The sequence below is a fragment of the Lathyrus oleraceus genome, chromosome 3 (genome assembly GCF_024323335.1).
Source record: "Lathyrus oleraceus cultivar Zhongwan6 chromosome 3, CAAS_Psat_ZW6_1.0, whole genome shotgun sequence".
Classification (NCBI taxonomy): Eukaryota; Viridiplantae; Streptophyta; class Magnoliopsida; order Fabales; family Fabaceae; genus Lathyrus; species Lathyrus oleraceus.
The window spans coordinates 286,991,031-287,016,133 of NC_066581.1; the positions used below are offsets into that span (position 1 = coordinate 286,991,031).

Here is a 25,103-nt window from a genome sequence, read left to right on the forward strand (position 1 = left end):
TTCAAAAATCCTAAGAAGTTCTAATTTAAAGATCCTAAGGCTTGGTCTCCAAGGTTCCCATTGTCCCTTTCATTCGATCTTCACCCCTAATTTTCCACTCCTTGCCATGACCATCATTATGCATTTCAAAGCCTTATTTCCTCTTTCACTACGCCAAATAAGGGAAAAGAGGACGCTTTTTTTGGCCTATAACAGCGCTTTAAAGCGCCCTCTAATCTGGCGCTGGCATAGGTAAAGACAGCGCTTTTTTTCCTGATGAAAACGCTCTCTAAAGTGGCTCTTTAAGCCCTTTAAGGGCCACTTTAGAGGGCGCTTTTTAAAGAAAGCGCCCTCTAAAGTGGAAACTTTTAAGGGTTTAGAGGGCGCTTTTACTGGAAAGCGCCCTCTAAAGTGGAAACTTTTAAGGGTTTAGAGGACGCTTTTACTGGAAAGCGCCCTCTAAAGTGGAAATTTAAAGGGTTTAGAGGGCGCTTATTTTGGAAAGTGCCCTCTAAAGTGGGTGGTTATTTAATTTATTTTTTTTAAAAAGCGCTATATTTATTTATTTATTTTAGACAACCTGTATATTGAAGCAGTACACCTAAAACTGTATATTCTTATCATTTTTCAACACACAAAATATTATAAAATAACAATGGGAATGACCAAAGCAAAAACATCAAAATATATTCTTATCATTTTTAAACACACAAAATATAAAACAATTCGAGGTATATGTTTTAAATCATAAACTAATGATTGAATATCTATTTTAGACAGTTTGCATCAGTGATTTACAATACAAATTCATCTGGCACTGAAGTTTCTGCAGTACTTGTTAAATGATAATTCATCTAGAAGTATAAAATATACAGAAAAAATTACTATGATAGTTGAAATTTAGAAGTTTCAAGTCTTAAAATCAAACTATAAGTGGGGGCATTTCAATTCAAGAACATTTCTCTCTTTCACAAGACTGTTATCAGAAATTGAATGGAAACCTATTTGGAACGTAAACCAGGGATATTTTTAAGACCCATCTTGCCAAGGACAAGCTTAGGAATAGCTGGAGGGCTATCAAGCCCCATGCATCGACTGAACTCATTTGCAAGCTCCACTAACCTATACTTATCTTTCCCCGCTTTCTTGTTAGAGTTGTAGTAACCAAGCCATGCCTGATATGCTGCTTCTTTATTTTTCATCTCCATATTGGATAGAGCCCTTTCCACCTGTTAACAATTTAAAATGTAAGTGCATCGTTGGAATCACAGTGAGTTTAATGAACTCGAGGTGGATTGTAATTTTGCTAAAGCTTTAAAATTTAGCTTTTGCCAAAATCATGGTGACACACCGCGATCCTGCCAAACTCGTAGCTAATCGTTGCTCCACATATTGGTTTGTTTGTCTAAAAACTAGCTAAAGTATTAGAAGAAAATCAATAATTGTCTCCCTTGTATATCCAAGTATACCTTTTTCTTAGTGTCAGGATCAACTGAAGGGACCGGAGCTTTCCCAATAGGTAAATCTTTTGCAGTAGCTAAAAAGAACTCTTCCCAAGGAGCTAGTAGCAGTATGCCCTGCCCTTCTTTTCCTCTTCGCCCCGTTCTACCTAGTCGATGTATATATTGTTCTCTATCAGCCGGTAGACCAACCTGTTCATTGTAGAAATGGAAGAAACATGACAACTTGAAATCAATAAAAGCGTTAAATAATTTGGCAAATCATAATAAAAAAGACTTGCACTTTTAGCAAATGTATGTATTGAGTGTCCTTACGAGTATGCGTTAAACAGGACAGAAATTCATATGGACACGAGCATGCTGGTAATATAGTCACAAGTGAAACAAGGAAGGAGATCCAAATATACTTGTACAACAAGAGTAACATCTGGATAATCAACTCCACGTGCATATACATCCGAAGTAACCAAGATGAAACCCTTTGACTTCCGGAATTCATCAGAATACTCAATAAATGTATGAACCAAGAAAAATGAAACCAAAAATGAACAATAGCGAACGTCAGAAGAGAAACCAAGTAATATGAAGATTAGAAAAATACCTATGGTGTCAAAATCGAACAGCTAACAACGAATTAATAGAAGGAGGAAACGTCGTAGATCTAACAGAGGTGGAAGGAGAACGCCTTAGAAGTAGCGAAAATCGTAGCAGTGAGAACCCTAACGTGAAAAAGAACGAAAATAACAGAGAGTGAAATAAAAAAACGCGCAGTATGTTATAATTTTAATGTTTACTAAAGGGGACCTTAGAGGGCGCTTGTGGAAAAAAAGCGCCCTCTAAAGGGGGCCTAAGAGGGCGCTTATGAAAGCGCTCTCTAAGGCTTTCCAAAAGCGCTTTATAAACTGAAAATGCACATGGACTTATAGAGTGCTTTTTTAAAAGCGCCCTCTAAGGGTAACCTTAGAGGGCGCTTTCTAAAAAGCGCCCTGTATTGTTGTCCCTCTATCTCCTCCTTATTTTTTCGCTTCACCTTAGAGGGCGCTTTATTACAAAAGCGCCATCTAAAGTGCGCTGTCTATTCCAATTGTTCGCTCCTTATTTTTTCGCTTCACTTTAGAGTGCGCTTTTGTAATAAAGCGCCCTCTAATATGCGCTGTCTATTCCAGTTTTTGGCGTAGTGTTTGCACATGTTGAAATGTTTCCTGGGTGCACAAGTCATTTGCTTAAAAAACCTATTCATACCATCATTAAGAGAGAGTTTAATTCAAGGACCAAAACTGAAAATTTTAAATAAAGTGAAAATTCACAATGAAGAATAATCAAGATTTGCATCAACTCAAGTCCATTACATAGCCAACACAACATTGGACATAAATAAAGTTCACTCAAAATCAGTTTGAAATTTAACAGCAAGAATTCAAAAAATAATAATAATAAAGAAAGAAGAAGAAAGCAGGACAAACTTTTGTTACTGCAATAACTTCAAATTTTACTCAAGATTTTACCATAATGAAATAATCGGTTGTTTTTTTAACTTTTTTTTTAAGTTCTAACATTTTCTAATTACCACCATTGTTATAACATCACTTCATAATCAAATCACATTAACTCCCAATTCATATTGTCTTTACACTTTTTCTATAGTAAGTTATATCAAATCATGTAACTCCCAATTCATAATCAAAGGAGATGTGGCTACTTACACGTGCATGGAAACAAAAGTGACTTATATAAAACTTTTCACTACTGCATTTAGAGTTTCAAAGGATCAAGAAGTAAGACTCAAGCAAATTAATGACCAATCGAACCGGTATTCTTCCAGTTTTAATTACATGGAATAGCTAAAAATGTTTTTGTTTTATGATGTTTTAGTTCTTTCTTTTGTGTATAGCTAAATGAATTAATTTCTTTATTATTAGAGTATATTCTGCATAATATATTTAATTTCATGTCATTTTAGTTTTATGATGTATATTTGTTTAGAAGGAGTAAATAATCTCAAGTCTCTTTCATCTTTCATACACAAGGAACCTTCACGTGATGTTGTTTTTCATGGATTCAATTGCTGATATATGCAATTCATCAATATTTGTTAGAGGGATTATTAATAAAAGGCTAATGTTAACATGTGTTCTAAGGACACAAGTTAATGATACACTTATAGAAATATTCTCTTGCAGCGCGTGCATTTAATTTCTTAAAATTTAAAATTTTGTTTTATTCCACACAAACTTTTTAATAGTAGTAACCTTAACTTGTGCCCCAAGGACACAAGTTAGCAAGACCCTTAATAAAAATCAAAATATTTTGATTTAATGATTTGATGTTATATTGTTAATTTTGAATATTATAATTAATTGAATTGAAAATTTTCAATTATTCTTCACTATTCAATGTTTTTATTACTAATAATTTTCGAATATGCAGTTTTCAAAAATCTCACTTTAAAAAGGAATTAATATAAAAAAAAGTTGTGTCTTACAAAACAATTAAAACATATAAATGCACAATACAAGTTTATTTTTTACAATATATTTATACTATGTTTTCTTTTGAGAAAGACTATATAATGAATTGGTATCTTGCTATATGTTTTGATAAATAGTTTTATATCTAAACTATTTGTATTCCTTTTTAATTTCATTGCACATGTACAACAAGTGTATATTTTATAAAATCCAGGAGAATGAAGCGTAATTGTTTTCATGACAATAATATGATTTTTTTAATATTTTTTTTAATTTGTAATCTTTTGAGTTGTGATACAATATTTGATGAATTTGTAGATAGTCTGGGCAATACAATAACTTATGCAAAATGATGATTATTTATATATTATCTTTTATTTTATATTGAATGAAAAAGAGATCTAAATTGATTTGATATTAATTTTTTGAGTGAGAGATCTGCATTGTACAAATGAAATTGACTACTCAGTACTCACTACCATCTTTTCCATAATTGGTTTTCCCAACATATATATCCCAAATAATGAGTGTGCAGTGTAAATTTGAATTAATGACATGATTGAGAAGTTTGGATAAAGCGCAATAAATAGCTATAGGTGTGCCTTATCAATATCATTAGGAAGCTTGCCTTATAAATACCTGTATGCGGTTGTGATTGGTTTTATTAACTTTTTGTCAATGCCAACATTACTTTTCAAGAGATGTGTAACAATAAAATTTCTTATCAATACTATTTATTAATTTATTTTAAAATCTAAATTTTTTAATATATATATATATATATATATATATATATATATATATATATATATATATTATTAAACTAACTATATTTTAGAATCTCAATAAATATAATAAATTTCCCAAACATACTTTTTTTAAAATATGTAAAAAGAAATTAAGTGATGCTTATAATACAGAAGAGTTCATATTTTAATATTGTAATCTTTATTTTAAAATATTTTCTTTATTAGTAAAAAAATACTAAAAGTAATAATTTTGTTATTATAACAAGTCAAATACTAAATAAAACGAGTCAAAAACTATAAACAAGTTAAATTTTAAAAATTGGTAACTATATATAAATAATTAGTTGCGATATTAAAAGGAAAAAAGTCATTAAAAGGGGAGACGAACCTATTAAAAATATTGGAAAACAAAATTTTCAAAAATAAAGATTCTTAGGAATAATATTGAAACTTATACAATAAAAATATGGGTCATTTATTAAAATTCATACAATTAAAATCCGTCTCATTTATTAAATTTATGTAATTAATATAATAATTGAATAAATCATTAGTGTAATTACGAAAAACAAATATATTATTGATTCAATTACGACAAAAAAAATGCTACTTATTGAAATTTATGTATATAATTAAAATAATGGTTGAATAAATATTTTTCATAATTAAAATAATGGTTGAATAAATATTTTTCAATGATTCAAATACGGAAAAAAAATATTACTGATCCAAACACGACAAAATGTATGTTTTTTATAAATTAATTTAAATTATTCTTAAATTTATGAGTGAATCTTAATATTTTTCTTAAAATTTTCTTTTTATTGATCCTAATATTTTTTTAAATAATTGTCTTATTTGTAAATAAAAAAAACTAAAATGATTTATATATCTAATAAAAGTTTTAATAATTATTATTTTTAATCATATTAGTATTGATATTATTGTTTATTCTTGGAAACAAATGTGCATACCAACTATAAAAAACAAATTTTGATCAAATCATAACTTATTATTTTTCTAAAACACAAAATTAAAACATTTATAAAGAAAACGTTAAGTTATTGATTAAAATATTGAATAATAATATTTTTGAAAAAATGCAAAAAAAAAAATATATATATATATATATATATATATTATTGATTCAAATATTTTTCGATATACAAAGAACTATAGACCATGATTTATTATCTATTTAAAAAAAAATGATTGAATAATTTAATTTTTCTTTTCTTTTATTTTTATTATATTTTAGGAATAAATACGCCTTCTATATTAGTACTGTCACAACAAAAATCTATGATTAGCTATGACAAATACACTATATAATTTGTAGCTAATCTCTATTAAACAGAATTAGTTGTAGGAACTAACTATAATATATACCGTAGTATGATTTGGTGGCTAATTATCTTGAGAAAATATTTCTAGCAAAATTCCAACTAATATTAAAACATTCCTAGATAAACCACAACAAAACAGTAGCAAAATATCCATATTGCATTTATTTCCCAACTATACAGCTAAAATATAGCTCCGAAAAATATCATAATAAATCTCAAGCTAAATATTTGGAACAATTCTACAACTATTTTTTATTTTGATGTTTTAATAAATCTATATTAGACTAATTCATATTTTTTATAATTATTTAAAATCAAAACTAATTAGAATATTTATATCATTCATGTTATACATTAAATATTAAATTGTTAAATTTTAATAACTTACAACAAATAACTTTGATCGTTGAGAGACATATTCTCCATCTTTTTTTTATGAACACAAGCATACACACGTCTCTGAATGAAACTCCATGTTTCAACCCTTACTCCTACAATTCATGTTTATAAAGTGAGTGAAAGAAAAAAGTGAAGACATGAAACCAATGATGCACCCTATAATACTTTACACAATATTGACCTCAAACAAACAAAAAAGAGTCCTTCTATACAAAATAGAACAAACACAATTCTAATCACAATCCAAAGTTATCCGATTTCAACGCAACAGTCAAGTGGCTAACTCTAAACCCATTATTAACCCCCACATAAGCATCCCTACAATTATATAATTTCTCATGTAGTTCTTCAAATCCCATAAATGTTTTAGCCTCATTTCAACATGTGCTAATGCCTGACACTAAAATGTTTAGGGATGCATACACATCACTAAAATTTCTAAAGTGTTTTAATTAATTATCACTTCTTCTTTTGTTAGTTCTTTTTCGTTGTGGCTATAGATACCATGAATGGACACATGCTATGCACAAATATTGGTAAATACTTCTTCCTACAATGTCACCTATCCACCTCATAATAGAGAAATAAAATGCCACGTAGACTTAGGACTATATCTATCATTGATTTGGAAACTAATTGGACCTTTATTAAAAACATTAGTTAGGAATATTATAGAAATTGATTTGAGACCTTACAATGTAGCGTCAGACATTAGCACATGTTGAAAGAGCATAATGCATATGAAATTCTACTAGTAGATAAAACGTGTGAGATACAAAATTTACCATCCTTTTCTTATGTTCACCTAAGTTTATAGAACCTCTTGTATGCAACACAACATCTGGTAAGGCAGCCCTGTTTAAACGATTTGCATCAGATTTCTTCTTCCACTCTGGTTGCAAATTCCTTTGGGGACCATAGCCCTTAGTGTCAACCAAATTCGTTGAGCTCACTTCTGGTAAAGCTATTTGTATTGCATTTTTTAAATGATCAAGATACCGATCCAAACATGTTCTCTCCCACACATTTCTTACCATATTACGATCATAATCTAGTGAAGACTTATACTTATCCTACACCATTATTATAATATAAATACAAAGAATCTTATATATAATTAGAAAGTACAATATTATAAATTATAAATACTTACCATAAAATCCTTTGCTTCAATCAGATAATTTTTTCACTTTTCAGCTAGAATAAGCATCCTCGTGATTGTTGGGGGAATTTTTCACTAGGGAGCATTGAACATTATGAGACTTCTTCTTTTTAGAGTAACACCTTTGTGATAGGTACACCACATATTCACCCAAAATCTTAAGGTGATAAGTGAGTGAGTTCTCTCACTTATAAATACTCAAGTCTCCATATTTCTAAGCAATGTGAGACTATTATTCACACTACTCACACATGATACATTCTCAACATTCCCCCTCAAGTGTGATTCAACAATTCTCCCCCTCAAGTGAAGACTCTTCTTACTTCCACAAACTCTTATACCGCACGAAACGTTTCTTATTCACCACACTGGCACCGTTGACACTCTTTAGCGGAACATTTCTTATTCACCATACTGGTGTCGTTGACTTTCGATACAAGTAAGTCGGTCCCTTTCTCAAACCAAAGACTCATGATATCATTTGTTGGGGTAGTTTTTCACTAGGGAGCATTGAACATTGTGAGACTTCTTCTTTTTAGAACAACACCTTCGTGAGAGATACACTACATATTCATCCAAAATCTTAAGGTGATAAGTGGGTGGATTCTCTCACTTATAAATACTCAAGTCTCCATATTTCCAATCAACCAATATGAGACTATTATCCATACTACTCACACTTATATTATCAACAATGATCACCCTAGATATAATATCACGAGTCACGTTTTGAGGTACAAACCTCCTCATACAAATGGGATATAAACTCATTTGACTAAACTAAAATAATGTATTAGAATTAAATAATCATTGTAACTCTAGTTGACTAACTCACCCTACACTTGCAACTACTCTCATTTAAGCATGGTTGACACCATATTAAATTCCAATTATAAGAATTTGGTGATAGAAACAATCTCTAAGAATGCAGTAACAAAATATTTATACCTCATGAGAGTCTTACGAGTTAGAGACTGCCCCAATAAATATAATGTTTCTTCTATCATGAGATCCTTCACTTGAAGGTACTGAAGTTTAGTTGTTGGCAGGTGGATTAGAAGAATGTCAGAAAGAATAAAAAATAGAGCCACATAGCTTATCTCTGTTTGAAACTCCATAAGTTCCCTCAGTAAATTTTCTAGCATTATTTGCATCAGTTCCTTGTTTTAGTGATTGTTGTTGATTTTTTTTTCTTCTAAATGAGCTGTCTCTCTTCTTCGTCACCATCATTTTCTTCACCAAAATTATAGGCATAATATTTAGTCCTAGGCAGACCTTGAAAATAAGGAAAATTCACCAATCATGAACGTGTAAATCTAATGTCGTAAATGTAAATAAGGGAAATTAAAGCACAATTTTATTTTCAATTTTCTATTCATTAGAATTCATTGTTTGCAATGCAAAGGTAAAAAGCACAATTTCTACTCTATGAATCTTACTATTGCGGTAAAGTGATGATGAATGCGACTAATGCAGCTATAATTGCAAAATTTACGATTATGATATTATTGTAGAGGCCTTAAAAATATTTATATTTTGGCTTCAAAAATTTGTAATGATATAAGCAGTAGTACTATAAAGTACTCCAACTCTAAAAAAACATATATGTAGTAGTACTATAAAGTACTCTAACTCTAAGAAACAAGAGACACACAAGACTAATCAAACCCTAAAAGATAACTACAAAGTTTCCATGGTTTGATATAAAAGATCATACTTCAGATCACAAAGATCACATTGTTTATATATATTTTTTTTAGCAATTCTAGTCTATCACATGCAAACCTATCATTCACTTTAACAAAACCATAAAGCATCTAAACTTTCAGCCCTTTTACTAAACACACATTGTATGACATATGCGACATGAAATGATTCGTAGTATAAAGGAAATACCTCTGCAGAATGGTGCGCGTGGGGGTGATGGTGCTGGACTAGTGCAAGATTGAGAATGTTCTGGTTGATCATTATGACTTCTCCCTTGATTGTGTATAATTCTTCTACTTGATTATCCTATATTGTTGGAAAATCCAAATCTCACTTCTTTACTTTTTTTTTTACATTATATGCATCAATTATTTGATATTTGAGTAATTTTTGTTGATAATTTTTTTCCTTTACGAGTTGCATCTCTTTATTTTCAATATCATCATAGAGATCTTCAAAATGATAAGTGAATTTTTGCTTATGCTTTAATGCATCAACTATCCCTAACCTTGACTTTTTGTTCTAGTCAATATGCATACACACACACAATATATATATATATATATATATATATATATATATATATATATATATATATATATATATATATATATATATATATATATATATATATATAAAAATAAAATGCAATAAGGTTATTGACCACAACCTTGCTGCCTCACTAGGTTATGAGGTCCACAATTTAAAACAAAAATATGAAAATCAACATAAACATTAATATTACCTCAATAGCCTTGCTAGGTGAAGCAAATCAATTTGCAACAAAACACATGAATTGTATTAAAGAACTGAATCTGGTCTCACTAATATACCTCGCAAAGGTGAAGGATGAAGTTGATTACGACTACTCCCATGATTTCGTCTAGTTCCTCTACCTCGGATTGTCATATTAAGATATGTAGAAAATTCACCAACAGTTAAAAATATGATAGAAAATAAGTAAAAATGTTGAATGACCGATTGATTGTAAGGTTAACAAGGAAGCACAACTTATAGAAAATAAGTAAAAATGTTGAATGACCGATTGATTGTAAGGTTAACAAGGAAGCACAACTTAAATGAAACTGGAATCTTTCTATATTGATATAGGAATATTAACAAAAAAATTCATATGTGTAGAGCATGGTCTTATCTCCGATGTAAATCATGAGATCTAAATTGAACCAAGCTATAGACATGGTATGATGTGGATTTATGTATGGCAAAAGCTAAAATATTCATAAGGACAATTTTGAGCAACCAATAAACAATGATAGTCTAACAAATAGTGATAAGGAGGCCACTAATTAAATACTCCAAGTTTAACTTTGGATTATCTTGATTAAGATTTGATGAATTCCAAAATATTTTTACATAGATTGTGAGAAAATCTATACTTGCAAGAGCAACTGCGATAGAACCTAATTATTATGAAAGTTTCATGCAAACAAAACTAGTAATGCATATAAAAAATATTATTAATGATTTTGTAGAAAATCTTGGTAAGTTTTGGTATATATATATATATATATATATATATATATATATATATATATATATATATATATATATATATATATATATATATATGGTAGAATCTATAGTAACTTAAAGTATGGAGAAAATCATTATCAACCTACAATTAAATTATGAACTATCTACCAATCATATGATACACTTTAATATTAGACTGTGTAAATATGTGTAGATTGTGAACTACACTACACACAAATTCTCCAATAGTAAAAGAAACTCAAACTTCCTAAAAATATAATTAAACAATAGTCATATTTCGTATAATATTCATTATACTTGACTCAACTCAGAACCACAAATCAGTCTAAAGATGCAGAAATGGATCTAGTAAAAAAGACATTGTAAAACAAGAAGACGTGTGTCTTATTACTAACAATAATGAATGCTTATTTGTTATCTTCATATTTTCTATCTATTTTCAAGTCTAACAAGCATAGATGACGAAATAATTACAATACATGTGAAGAAGGAGTAAAGCCGGTGTACAAAATATGACCTAGTGATGAAGATAAATGTAGTTGGGGAGTTGCTGACCTTGTTATTGACATGAGAGCTACATATTTTATTGCGTGATACAAGAAATACGTCCCGGATTCAAAAATTCATCAAGCTTAAGGCCAACACTAGAAAAAAAAACTTCAAACATCAAATCTCAATCATACCTTGTTGGAGATCTTAAATGAGAGTCAATGGCATTCTTTATATTCTTTGTAGCAATCAAAGGAATTACAACTTCAACCTTGAATATTCTAGACAATAACAAAGAACACAGAACATCATCCTTTTTGCTGCTGAAAGTACAAACACCAAATTTATTTAGCCAACATATTAACAAATTTTTTAGAAGTTTGAAGACACATACAAAGCCAAACAAGCATGTTCAACTATGAAATCAAGCTCAATTCATGTCATAGGCATAACTAATAGTGCAATAGTAAATCAAGCTTAATTTCTTCTTACAAAAATTAAGGAAATTTGTGTATTTAAACTTACTAATTTAGGGTCGGTTTGTCATTTGAATTGACTTATTGGAGTTTATCTACTATCATAAGCAATATTGAGACTAGTGAAACAACTTATTTCTTAAGTTGTTTTCACCTGCAACTTATTTTCACCCATGATAGCCTAATAAAAAAACTTCTAAAATAACATGAAAACACTAAATACTTGCATTATACAAGTGTATAACTAAAATATCCATCCAAACTTTGTCTACTAACTTTGGAATCAGTTTCTTCTAACAACATTCTAAACAATATCATGTAAATTAGAAACAAATCATAAATTCAAAATAATTATATCTAAAAAATTTAAAATCAACATCATCTATACTTTAAAATTAGTAAAACAAAATATCGATTGTATCCATTGGACAAAATGCAACGTTGTAGCGAAGATCGAAAAATAGATGTCACAACAACGAATTATTATAATAAAAAACCGTGTGAATCAGATAAAGAGATTCTTCAGATAAGTTTTACTAGAGTGAATGCGTGATTCTGTGAGATTTGGTTCAAGGAAAAATAATTACCTCAAGTGTTAGGTTTTGAGAAAAGCGTGAGCGATTTCGAACCAAGAGAAAATTGAAGTAGTGATTTCCAACGAAGAAGGAGAAGTAGAAATTTCGATCGATGAAGAAGAAGCAGCGATTTTGACCGGCATGGATTTCGATCGATGACATAGAAATAATGATTTCGATAAATGAAGGAGAAATAACAGTCGCATTTCTACAAGCGTTGTTACTCATTCCTTCACAAGATCCCAAAGATCTTGATAACAGAACACAACATTTATCTGTATGCACCAATTCTCATAATTGTTGTTCTTGAGAATCAGAAGATTTGCTGGAAAATACCTGTTTGAATGATTCATTGCCATCGTAATTTTCTTCCCACAAATCGTTTAAAACAGAACTCTTGATACCAAATATTTGAAATCCACCACAACCTATGGAGATTTTCAATCAATTTTGATGAAAAAGATTGTTATCACCCACACAATAATAATGAAAAGAGAAGAACAAAGGAGAAAGAAAGAAATAAAGAATGAAGAAGAAGAGTAATAAAATTCTGCAGAGTTTCTCTCTGCCCACAAACTGTGGAAAACTTCTTACTCACTTTGTAACTGAAAAATACTGTGAATACAATGTTATGCATGCAACATTACAAGAATAAGTGTTACTCCCTATATTAATAGATTTAGGTTAACTTGCACCTTAAGCCAAAGTCCAAAAACATAAAAGTCCAAAATAGTTAACACTACTAAAAATAGACCTAAGTCGAAATCTTGTGTGAAACAACATGCTTCGACACACTAATACAACTCAACACATTAGGTGATTCAACACTTCTTTACTTCTGTCGAGCAACCTGCTTTGACGCAAAGAATTACAATTCAACAATGATTTCTAACGAAGAAGGAGAAGTAGAAATTTCGATCGATGAAGAAGAAGCAGCGATTTCGATCGGCATGGTTTTCGATCGATGACATAGAAACAATGATTTCGATAGATTAGGGAGAAACTATGGTTTCGATGATGGAGAAGTAGCGATTTTGATCTTAGAAACAACGATTTTGGTGGAAGAAAATTGATTTCGATCAACGAAGAAAAAAGTGATTTATGATATATGAATGAAAAGTGAATTTAGATGGAGAAAAAGTGATTTAGAAAAAAAAAGGGATTTTACGTTAAAAATAATAATTTTGCAAGGGTATATAATATTTAATCTTTTTTATTTTTATTTATGTAATTAGAGCTAAATAATTGTCTTCTAAATTGAGATTAACTATAAAAATAATTTGTAGTAAATTTTGGTAGCTAATTGTTTATTTTCTTGTAATGCGTACGGGGTATCTTATAGAACAAATTTATTTTTAAACTTTATTTGCCTTTCTATATATTTATAAAGGAGTTTGACAAATTTATTTTTAAACTTTATTTGCCTTTCTACATATTTATAATGACAGAGAGGCAATAATTATTTTTGAATTTGTACACCAATGTATACAGAGTCAGAGACAACACACCATAGGGACCATTACAAGACAAGATATATCAGTTTTTAAGATTAAAAACAAAAACACCCACACCCTCGTGACTTTACGTAAAATCATAATAATTTCATATTCAAATTGAAAAAGAAAGGAAATGGAAACTAACAAAACATAAAGTGGCCCTATATAGAACACGGGGCGATGAGTTCATTTCTTAAAACTAAAAATAGATTAAATATTATAAAACTGAAAAAGAAAAACAGCTCTTTATAAATAGACCTACGTAGCTGGAAAGAAACATGCACAAATCATAATAGAAAAAGAGTAACAATGGTGTTGATGAACAAGAAGGCAATGATGAAGTTAGCTTTGATGGTTTTTCTCTTGGGCTTCACCGCAACTGTTGTTGATGCTCGTTTCGATTCAACTTCCTTCATCACTCAACTGCTCTCCAATGGTGATGCAGGTTACAGTATCAAATCAACAACTACAGCATGCTGTGATAACTGCCCTTGCAGAAGCACAATCCCTCTTCAGTGTCGTTGTAATGATATGAAAAAAAAATGTCACTCAGCTTGCACAACTTGCCTTTGCACAGGTATTTTCCAAGAAGGTACTATCACTGATTTCTGCTACGAAGAATGTCCCCCGAATTCGAATAATGAATCATTTATTTGAAATAAAAGAGTGTTTCAAATAAATGAACCATTTTAATTTTCAATTTTTCTTAATCAACGTGAAATAGTCAATTGGATTATTTATTATAACTATATAAATATACCATGCATGTGATGAAACAAATGGATTCTGTTTTTAATAATGTATATGGAAAATATTAATGAAATAAAAATGACTACTTGCCGATATATGTAGTTTGGTTTTAGCCAAACTATAGGGTCAAGTAGGGGTGGACATCGGTTGGGTTGGATCGGTTTTCGGGCCCAAATTCCCAATCCGACCTAACCATCGGTTGGAAAAAACATAACCAAAACCGACCGGTTTGCAATTCGGTTATTTTCGGTTTCGGTTTTGTTCGGTTCGGTTTCATAATGCGGTTTATTCGGTTTTAAAAATAATTGAGCTCATTCCAAAATAATCCCAACACAAGTGGATTTTATCTAGGATTTAAATAGCACAATTTTATATTATCAACAGATTTCTGTGTAATTAGATAGAACTTCAGCATTTGTAAATATAAGGAAAGTATACGCCCAATTTTTTTTATAAGGAAAGTTTACACCATAAAACATAGAAAGTAAATCTTTAATCTTGAAAGACTTTTAATAAGTAACCACCACAAGTAATCCTCACTGCACAACTGGAAGTAGCAAAGCACAACTGTTATTTCAGCGCAAGTGATAACAAGGATGACGAAGACCAAAAAGAGGAAGCCGAAGATATAGTAAAACTGATTCAACCAGATTGATGTGAGGATGAAGAAAAGCTCAATGAAAACAGCTCCAAATATCCCCCTATCAAAACTGAGAAGGCCGGGTTCATGTACCACGCCTGTTCAGGGATCTGCCTTGGGATTTTGTTTGTCTTCACAGGATTCTCAATTGCAGGTTTCCTGAACCCAACATAGCCACCAACAAAAACAAGTGGAACTGAGATTCCAAACCATAAAAAGATCAAAGCAAACATTGTTCCAAACGGCACAGCTCCAGATGATTTTTGCCCCCATATAAGACCGTTCAATACAAAGAAAATAGCAGAGACAGAAGCAGGGAACATGACTGCAGTCCTTAGGGAAATTTTCTTCCACTCTGATCCTTTGAACATTTTGTATAAGCGGGCTGATGCATAACCAGCCAAAAGCCCCATGAAAACCCATAGCAAGAGCATGACTGTCATTAGCCCACCTCTGTTTGAAGGAGAAAGGAATCCAAGGACAGCAAAGAGCATTGTTACTAGTATCATCCCAAAAAACTGAACACCAGTACCAACATAAACACACAGCAGATCTGAGTTGTTTGGTGGCCTGAAAACATCACCATGGACAAGCTTCCAACCAGTTTCTTCTTGTGCTTCTTCTTGGGTATAAAAAACTTCTCTTCCTTGCTCTGTGTATTTGAACATAGTAAGCACAAAACAATAGTTGGCATTCACAACAACAGACATTGATTCATAGAATAATGAGCATACCCCACTATATTGCCCTTTGAGTCCAACATGGAAACCAAGCTGATAAACAGTAGAGTCTTGATCCACACGTTTTATGGGAACAACCAGAGGAAGGTTATCTAGAATCCTGCATGTAAAGGTAGAGCCACTGTAAGATACCCTATATTGATATTGTAGCAAAAAACAGGCACAAAAATATAAGACAATACTGGCATGTCATACTAACCTGCATACATGGCCAACACCTTCAACATGTACGGTAAAATCTGCAATGAACTGCAAGATATCATCAACACGCTGCAAAATGAAAAGAAACATAATAAAGTTTGAAAGTAAAGCTCGTAGAAGCTAGTTTTTCTTTATTTCCAATTGAATTCTAGAAACAGCCAAACACACGCTAAGTACAACTTCATAGATGTCGGGACATGACATACCCTTTGCAGTTTGCTTGCACATTATAATCATGCTATTTCAAACTCATAGGGTAAGAGCCCAACCAAGAATAAGCCACATAATGCAGACAATACATGTCCTAATGAAAGATGTAACGATGATACAGATAAGCTACACACTCTTGGTAGTTGAATTAACTTTGCAAAATATAAAATTCAACAATCTAGATTATTTCACGAAGCAATATTAAATCAGAATGCCAATTAACCAGCTCAGTTTGTGCCAGGCTCCAAATTCATCTCCTGAAGATTCAGCAAAAGATCATCTGAATTCAGGTAAACCTTGTTTGCTGCATTTGCTATGATGTGTCCAATCTCTCTTGCAGCTTCAATCTTCCTCAGTGCGATGAAAGCTGGATTGTTGGCAATGGCTTGTCCGATCAGTTCGGCACTTTTAGCCTCACCCTGTTGTCAGAGGCAACTAATATTTAGGAAACAAAATAGGTCTCACATGCAATGAAGATCAATAATGGTCTGAAAGATTTTTATGAACAAAGACACTTGTTAGTCATTACCAAAGTCGAATCCAATATCATGCTCAAGAGAACAAATAAGACAGTATGAACTTTGGGGCTAGATAGAATAATAAGCAACACATTCTAATTGTAATATGCATTGAAAATGCAAAATAGCAAAAACTTCACGCATCACAGCAGCAACTGTATATGTATTAATAGTTTCTTCTTACCTGTGCTATATGTTTAAAGTACAGTTAGCAGTTAGCAGATATTACACTAGATAGCAGCATGCATAGACAAATGGAACAATTAGCACAGGGATAAATGATATAAAGTTTGAAGCCTTGGTTAGTGGTATTACACAGGCAAGAGAACATTACACAGGCCATCTCCTCAAGTAACATCATCCCAGTATACTGCACCACCAAAAACAGATTAGCATAACATGCAGTATTCAAACTCAGTTTGTAAGCTTGAGCACAAATGCAAAAGAAATACAAGTGACATTATGTTTGTGTACTTCGGTAAGAACAATTGCATAAGCCCAAGACAACGTGCCTGATGACCAGCAAACGCAGTAGCTACTGAAACGGTTCCATCCTTAGTTTCAAAAAATGACTCCAAAAAAGAAAGGCTTGTCTTATTGAATCACAAAGTGACTCCAAAATATTCAAAAATTCACAGCTGCAAATCAAATCAAATCAGTATAGTTAAACCAATGTAAGACATAAAACAAAACTATATTTTTCATACCTAGGCGAGAATTAAACAGGCCCAGCCTGTGTAGGAGCAGCTGCTCCACCAGTAGCTACTTGAAACTCTACAAGTTGTTTAAACATACGTTAAACATATAGCAAGAGGCTTAATTTTAACAAATATTTAAAATAATGTTAAAAGAGACAAAGTTTTCATTAATAACGTACCTGAAACAATTGATTCACTAATCTCATATTCTTCAGTCATATTAAGGACATTTAGATCATTGTCAGAAGGCTTCAACCAGTTTTGAGTACATATAAGCGCTTCGACCATATCTGGACTCAAAGAGCTCCTATAGATATCTAAAATCCTCCCCCCATGCTAAAAGCACTTTCTGAGGCTACACTAGAAACAGGTGTTGCCAACACATCCCGAACCAAGGTTGCTAATATAGGATAACGGGTGCAATTTTCCTTCCACCAATTAAGAATACTAAAATTTTCCCCCTCCCCGCAACAAGGGTCACCTAAGTACTTCTCTAGTTCATTTTCATTTTCAATTGTGTCTTTTTCCTTCAGATGTTTCTTAAAAGCATTAGCCCTTGTAAAAGGTGATGGTTCTTTTGGTTGGGAAGATGCTTCTCCAAGGGAAGTGCTCCCTGGTGCACTTAAAGGACTAGCCCCAACATTCTTATCATGATCAGATTTATGCCAATTATATAGTTTAAACAAACTAGTTTTGACACATTCAATATTTTTCTTGGCAAGGTCACTAGAATGCCCATACATATCATTAAAAGACCACTCAATATAGTTAAACTTAAACCTAGGATCAAAGATCACTCCATAGTAAAGAAAATGATTCACTTTTCCCACATCCCCCCAATACTTATCATATTTAACCTTCATATGTGAAATCATTGGAGCCACATAAGAATTCAAGTTAAATGAAGCTTCTTGAAGCTCACACAAAATTGAAGACAAGTTATGAAAAGCTAAATGCAAGGACACTTCTTGCGAAGTTGAAAACACTTTGGTTGCCTCATAGAAGGTTTGTAAGAAAACCACAAAAGCCCTAACTTTTTTCCAATCCTGAGAACCGGGTGGACCGGTAAGGAGGTCAAAATATTCGATGTATCCAGGATCCTCATCAATCATATTGTCAAATGCAGCTTCAAACTTTTCAGCAGCATCCAACATTAGGTAAGTGGAATTCCACCTTGTAGAAACATCAAGACAAAGTTTTTTTTTACAAGTTATGCCCGCAAGTTCAACACACTCCTTAAACTTCATAGCTCTTTGTGGAGAAGACCTTACAAACCTAACAGCAGTGCGAACTGATTCAATAGACCCTTCATGTTCTTTTTCACCATCTCTCACTACCAAGTTCAAGACATGGGCAGCACACCTCATATGCAAATAATCACCTACACCCAGTAAAGCATTCTTGCTCTTAAGTCTTCTATCCAAATAACTCACAGCCACATCATTTGCTGTTGCGTTATCCAGGGTAATTGTAGACACTTTCCTAAGCCCCCATTCCCTCAAAACGTCCTCGACTTTCATGCCAATGGTATCACCTTTGTGATTTGGAACTAAAGAGAAACTAATAATTTTTTTTTGGTACTTCCAAGCAGTGTCAATGAAGTGTGCAGTGGTGGCCATATAACTAAGGTTTTGTATCGAAGTCCAACAGTCTGTGGTTAGTGCAACCCTAGTACAATCAGATTTAAAAAAGGCTTTAAGACGTGACTTTTCAGCTAGGTAAAGCTGAAAACAATCCCTAGCAACGGTCCTCCTAGTAGGGATAGCCATTTGGGGTTGCAATTGTTTACACATTTGCTTAAAACCAACACCCTCAACCACTCTAAAGGAATGTTCATCAAGGATAACAAAGGTATTAATGGCCTTCCTACAGGCTGCAACATTAAACCTTTGACTAGTTGGAACTAAAAACCCACCCTCGCCGCTTACAAGGTTTGTCTGATTGGGGTCTTTCAACAAAAGGGCAGGGTTTTTGTAACACACTTTCGAGTGAGCTAGCATGTTAGAAGTACCATGTGTTTTAGGGTCACATCGGTACCTTTTATGACAGTGTTTACACGCGGCTATAGGTTCAGGCTCATCCGGTAAAATGTTAAACTCTTCCCAAACCGTAGAAGTTTTTCTACTACCACTAGCATTAAGTTTCCTTTTTCGAAGTGGAGGGAGTGCAGTACCAGCAGCTGCTCCTATAATTCATACATTTAAAAATGACAGCATAACATGTATCACTTATTAAACAAACACTCAGTATAAAAATGACAGGTGATGGCATTACCTTGACTCACTCCTTGATCTACAACTCCGCTAGGAACTCCAACTCCTTGCAAGCTAGGAACTCCAACTCCTTGCAAGCTACTTTTGCCGCGCTCCATCTTCCAGTACCAAAACACAACCAACAAAACAAGAATTGTCAATTAGAAACATAAAACAGAAGGAAAAAGATGAGATGAGAAATACACATGGAATATTTAACCAACAAGCTTTCTCAGTAAATGAAATTCATTTATAGGCATAAATATCAAAACTCAGTTAGAAACCAACCTGAAGCTGTTACTCCGAAAGAGAATGATTCAACTTCCACCTCAAGGTTACTGTCTCAAAGATCAACCGAAAAATTGGAAGGTAGAAAGAGTTAGTTCTTAAACGATGAAACCACGAACTGGAAATTGAAAGGATGAACCCTAGAATCAACCGATTACCTGAGAGAATGATGAACCCTAGCGGAGTAACGTTGCTGTTTGTGCGTATGAATCTCACGAAGAAGTGGAACTAATGAATTGAGATTTGAGACTGAGAGAGAGTCTTGGTTTTGGTTGGGCCGGCCGGTTGATTTAGGAATTTATCAGACGAGCATTATCGTGCCATAATTTGTTTCGCCTACCAACCTGTGCTCTACATGTTTGTGAAAATTCCCCTGTTAAACTTTGCATAAAGATGATAACACGAAATTATATCACATTTTAAGACTTAATTCAATTAGATTAGATTATCATTTACTTTAGTTTATCTCATTTTATCAGATATTATGCAGTATTTCCTTGCTATTTATGTCAGGTATCCATTTTGAAGCAAGAGTGAAAAAGGAAAGAAAAGGAGGTGTAGAAAGGAGTAAAAAGGAAACAAATATCAAAGACCAAGCCCAGCCCAAAGAAAGCGCACGTTGTGCCTGTGACGGGCGTCACAAGGGTTGTGACGAGCGTCACACTAAAAGCACCCCTGTGACGAGCGTCACACATGGTGTGACGAGCGTCACACCATTCCACTAGCTTTTTGGCGCAAGTCACGCCCTCAGAAGAATTGAAGAGACGTTGAGAGAGTTCGTGTCCTATGCCCGCGCCGTGTATTTAGCCATGCTGAAGACTCGTGGGAAACAAAAAAAGCAGTTAGAAGCACTACTATAAATAGCTACATTAGAAACCTAAAAGGGTTCCGCTTCCTCTCCCCTCTTTTGCCGTCTACTCTACCGAAGCTGTTCAAACCTTCTGTTTTAGCTTTTGCTTACTTTTCTTTTCCAGCATTGTTTATTTTATTTATTTCTTTTGCAAGCTTTACATTCTTTTTCCCTTGCAAATTTACCTTTCCCGTTTTAGCTTTTAGATATTTTTCGCATAATAGTTTCTACACCGGAAACTATTGTGCAACTTTATACTGGATTTAACCTTACGTTATATTCTAGTTTTATTTCCTTGATTTAATTTACTGTTTAATTGAAGAATCCAAGAACAAATCCTACCGGCTTGTGGTGGAGTGTTCAAGACTATTGTATTACGCATTCAGGTTCTTTAATCATTATTTAATATTTTGTTTTATTATTTATCTATATTATCTGCCTGGAATGAGTCTGTTTATGCATGATATAAATTCTTATTTATTTAGCATGTCTGGCTAATTTGCCTAGGTATCGGTATGTAAAGTAAGCAGAATAAGGGATCAAGACTGAGTCGGTCTATCTAAACTTAAAATCAAAATCAATCTTTTTACGGTCTCAACTTACAGGTTTAATAACAGGATTTTTTACAAAAGTAAAAGACATAAAGAAGTTAAGATCAATAGAGCGAGAGTTTGAGATTTTAACTGGACAGTGTAAGTTAGGCATTAATTCTAGATCAGGGCGAGAGCAAGTTTTAGAGTTAATTAAATTCTGACCTTTTCCAAAAAGTATTTTTAAAGATTGAATGTGAGGACGAGAGTTAAGCATTTGGATTTGATTATATAACCTAAGTCAACAGAGCGAGAGTTTGAGATAAGGGTGTTTAAAACGGTCAGTATTTTCTTAAAAGGAGTTTCTGCAACTTTATTGTTTTCAAAATATGGTTTTTGACTTAATTATAAGTGACAGCTACATTAATATAAAATCATGGTTTATTCAACAGAGCGAGAGTTTGAGATAAAACCTTTAACCAATAAAGTTAACCGAAACGATTCATTTTAAAACCAAGAAACCGACAAAGACTTGATTCCCTAGTTTTGACGAACTACATACCGATATCCGTTTCATTTATATTTAATCTAGATATTAGTTTAGCTCTTAGTTTTTCCCCAAACAATCAAACATTTTCACCTTAGATTTACGTAGTAACCTTAGATAACGGTATATCGATTCATAAGTCCCTGTGGGATCGATATCTTTTAAAACTACGCGATAGAACTGTGCACTTGCAGTTTGTATCCCATTCTCGACTCACCCAGTCGAGCGATCAAGTTTTTGGCGCCGTTGCCGGGGACTTTTATTCAATCGATATCGTAACTCTTCCGTTACGCTGTAGAGACTAAGGTTTCTTTTTCTTCTATTTTCTTTCTTTCGTTGATTTGTATGCCACGCACTCGCTCACAAGGCGAACCGCTCTATTTACGAATCAACGATATCGAACTATATCTCCGAGTCTTACGACGAATTCGGGAATATCGTGCTGCGAACAATCTCCCTCCTGTAGACCTCCCTGATTTCAAAAACATTTTTCCTTCGATACCCGAGATGGCAGAACCAGCTCGTGCTCTTAGAGATTACGCCGCTCCATCGCAAGATGAACCGCATTCAAGTATTGCTCCGCCCGCGATCGAAGCAAACAACTTTGAACTTAAACCTTCGCTGTTGCAGGCTGTGCAACAGAACCAATTCTCTGGAAATCTTACCGAAGATCCAAACCTTCATTTATCCGTATTTGTCCAATACGCTGATACTGTTAAAGCTAATGGTGTCACTTCAGAGGCAATTCGACTTCGTCTTTTTCCTTTCTCATTAAGAGATAGCGCTAGGAGATGGCTTCAATCACTTCCTTCCAACTCAGTCACCACATGGAACGAGTTGAAGAAAGTTTTTCTTGCCCGATATTTTCCGCCAAGCAAAACAGCTATGTTAAGAGCCCAGATAAACGGATTTAAACAGAAAGACAACGAGTCTCTTTTCGAAGCATGGGAAAGATACAAAGACATGATGAGACTTTGCCCACACCATGGTTTGGAAGACTGGTTAGTCATTCACACATTTTATAATGGTCTCTTATACAATACAAGGTTAACAATAGACGCCGCTGCAGGTGGTGCACTAATGAACAAACCCTATGCTGATGCTTACCAGCTTATCGAGAGCATGGCCCAAAACCACTATCAGTGGGGAACCGAACGAACAACGGTGGAAAAACCTCAACCGAAAACTGGCATGTACGAGATAAGTAACCTTGATCACGTCAATGCAAAAGTGGATGCTTTGGTCCAAAAAATTGAAAGTTTAAATGTATCACCTCCAGCCGCCGTGGTTGCTATAACTCAGAATTGCGAGATCTGTGGAATCCAAGGCCACACTCCTGCGGAATGTCAACTCTTGACTGGAATCCAAGCAGAGCAAGTAAACTATGCTCAAGGAAGCCCCTATTCGAATACCTATAACCCAAATTGGAAGAACCATCCAAACTTTTCATATAAGAGTAATAATGCTTTATACGCACCTGGACAGTCTCCAAATCAAGCCCCATCTATACCTCCGGGATATCAGAAACAGAATCCTAACAATAATACCCCTAGAAAATCCAACTTGGAAATCATGATGGAAAACTTTATAGCTTCCCAACAACAAACCAATAAAGATTTCTTAAACCAGAACATACACACTGGCGAACAACTTAAACAACTAGCAAGCAAAGTAGATGCCTTGGCTACCCATAACAAAATGCTGGAAACACAAATATCACAAGTAGCTCAACAACAAGCACCTACTGCTGCCCCAACTGGTACATTCCCTGGACAGCCCCAACCTAATCCGAGAAGCCAAGCTCATGCAATTATATTAAGAAGTGGAACGGAGGTGGAAGGACCGTCTGACCCAAGGATAGAAAACCAAAACCCTAAGAAATCAAATGAGGAAAGTGAACCTAAGGAAAAGGAAGAGAGTAATAAGGAAACCCTAGAAAAGAAGGAACCTTATGTACCTCCACCACCTTACAAACCACCTATACCGTACCCTCAAAGGCTTGTTAAAACCAAAGATGTAGGCCAATTTAGAAAATTTGTTGATCTCCTTAAACAATTAAACGTTACAATTCCATTTACCGAAGCTATTACGCAGATGCCCTCATATGCTAAATTCTTAAAAGAAATTCTTTCTAATAAGAGGAAACTTGAGGACAGCGAAACCGTTACACTCCCTGCCGAATGTAGCGCTATAATCCAAAACATGCCCCCTAAACTTAAGGATCCGGGTAGTTTCTCTATACCCTGTCACATAGGAAAATTTGTCATCGACAAAGCCTTATGCGATTTAGGAGCCGGAATTAGCGTTATGCCTTTATCCATATGTAAGAAACTGGAAATGGGAGAATTAAGACCGACCAAAATGTCTGTGCAATTAGCAGATCGTTCCATCAAATATCCTGTAGGAATCCTTGAAAACGTTCCCGTACGCTTAGGTCAGTTTTACATTCCCACTGACTTCACAATTATGGACATTAGAGAAGATGATACTACACCTATTATACTAGGAAGACCATTCTTAGCAACTGCCGGTGCAATCATAGACGTAAAACGAGGACGACTCACCTTCGAAGTAGGTGAAGAGAAAATTGAATTCATTCTTTCCCAATTCTTGAAAGCACCTGCAATAAAAGATACATGTTACTTCATGGATATCATCGATGAATGCATAAAAGAAGCAAAGTCAGGAGAAGACAAATCATCAGACTATCTTTTAGAGGACAAATCTAACCAATGTTTAGCAATAACACCGGACCCTACGCAGTGTCTTAACAAACCAACCCCTGATTTGAAAACACTTCCCAAAAATCTGAGATATGAATTCCTAGACTTAGATCTTGAACGACCTGTGATAGTTAATGCCGATCTAGGAAGACTCGAAACAGAAAAACTCCTACATATCTTAAGAAAATACCCAACCGCACTAGGATACCGCATCACCGATCTTAAAGGAATAAGCCCTTCTATTTGTATGCACCGCATCATGTTAGAAGAAGACTGTAAAACCTCTAGGGAACACCAGAGAAGACTAAATCCGATCCTGAGTGAGGTAGTAAAGA

At 33.4% G+C, this 25,103-nt stretch overlaps 2 protein-coding genes and 2 pseudogenes across 2 annotated transcripts; all 4 read right to left on the reverse strand.

The window, feature by feature from the left end:
- Positions 1 to 849: 849 nt before the first annotated feature.
- On the reverse strand, positions 850 to 13,277 carry LOC127130894 (DEAD-box ATP-dependent RNA helicase 25). Its single transcript, XM_051059852.1, has 7 exons — positions 13,198 to 13,277; positions 11,469 to 11,597; positions 10,996 to 11,032; positions 7,187 to 7,474; positions 1,847 to 1,945; positions 1,449 to 1,631; positions 850 to 1,208 (listed from the first exon to the last, which is right to left on the reverse strand). Exons 1-7 carry the CDS (start codon positions 13,275 to 13,277, stop codon positions 981 to 983), a joined length of 1,044 nt encoding a protein of 347 aa, XP_050915809.1. The 3' UTR covers positions 850 to 980.
- Positions 13,278 to 15,019: 1,742 nt separating this feature from the next.
- On the reverse strand, positions 15,020 to 17,866 carry LOC127130895 (transmembrane 9 superfamily member 8-like; annotated as a pseudogene).
- LOC127127097 (zinc finger BED domain-containing protein RICESLEEPER 1) lies at positions 16,264 to 20,531 on the reverse strand. Its single transcript, XM_051056211.1, has 6 exons — positions 20,277 to 20,531; positions 20,119 to 20,168; positions 19,853 to 19,949; positions 17,758 to 19,763; positions 17,588 to 17,654; positions 16,264 to 17,518 (listed from the first exon to the last, which is right to left on the reverse strand). Exons 3-4 carry the CDS (start codon positions 19,947 to 19,949, stop codon positions 17,896 to 17,898), a joined length of 1,965 nt encoding a protein of 654 aa, XP_050912168.1. The 5' UTR covers positions 20,119 to 20,168; positions 20,277 to 20,531; the 3' UTR covers positions 16,264 to 17,518; positions 17,588 to 17,654; positions 17,758 to 17,895.
- A 2,406-nt stretch (positions 20,532 to 22,937) lies between these two features.
- Positions 22,938 to 23,037, reverse strand: LOC127133816 (uncharacterized; annotated as a pseudogene).
- Positions 23,038 to 25,103: the final 2,066 nt, after the last annotated feature.

What these genes read in the sequence shown, in the direction of transcription:
- LOC127130894 (XM_051059852.1), bottom strand. Translation starts at nt 13,277, where the DNA reads ATGCCGATCGAAATCGCTGCTTCTTCTTCATCGATCGAAATTTCTACT. An exon ending in TACTATTGGAGAATTTGTGT is followed by an intron (nt 7,475 to 10,995) that starts GTAGTGTAGTTC and finishes ATAATGGTGTAG; the next exon opens with GATAAGTATAAGTCTTCACT. An exon ending in ATGTTACTCTTGTTGTACAA is followed by an intron (nt 1,632 to 1,846) that starts GTATATTTGGAT and finishes TACAATGAACAG; the next exon opens with GTTGGTCTACCGGCTGATAG.
- LOC127127097 (XM_051056211.1), bottom strand. Translation starts at nt 19,949, where the DNA reads ATGGAGCGCGGCAAAAGTAGCTTGCAAGGAGTTGGAGTTCCTAGCTTG. An exon ending in AGATCAAGGAGTGAGTCAAG is followed by an intron (nt 19,764 to 19,852) that starts GTAATGCCATCA and finishes TATGAATTATAG; the next exon opens with GAGCAGCTGCTGGTACTGCA.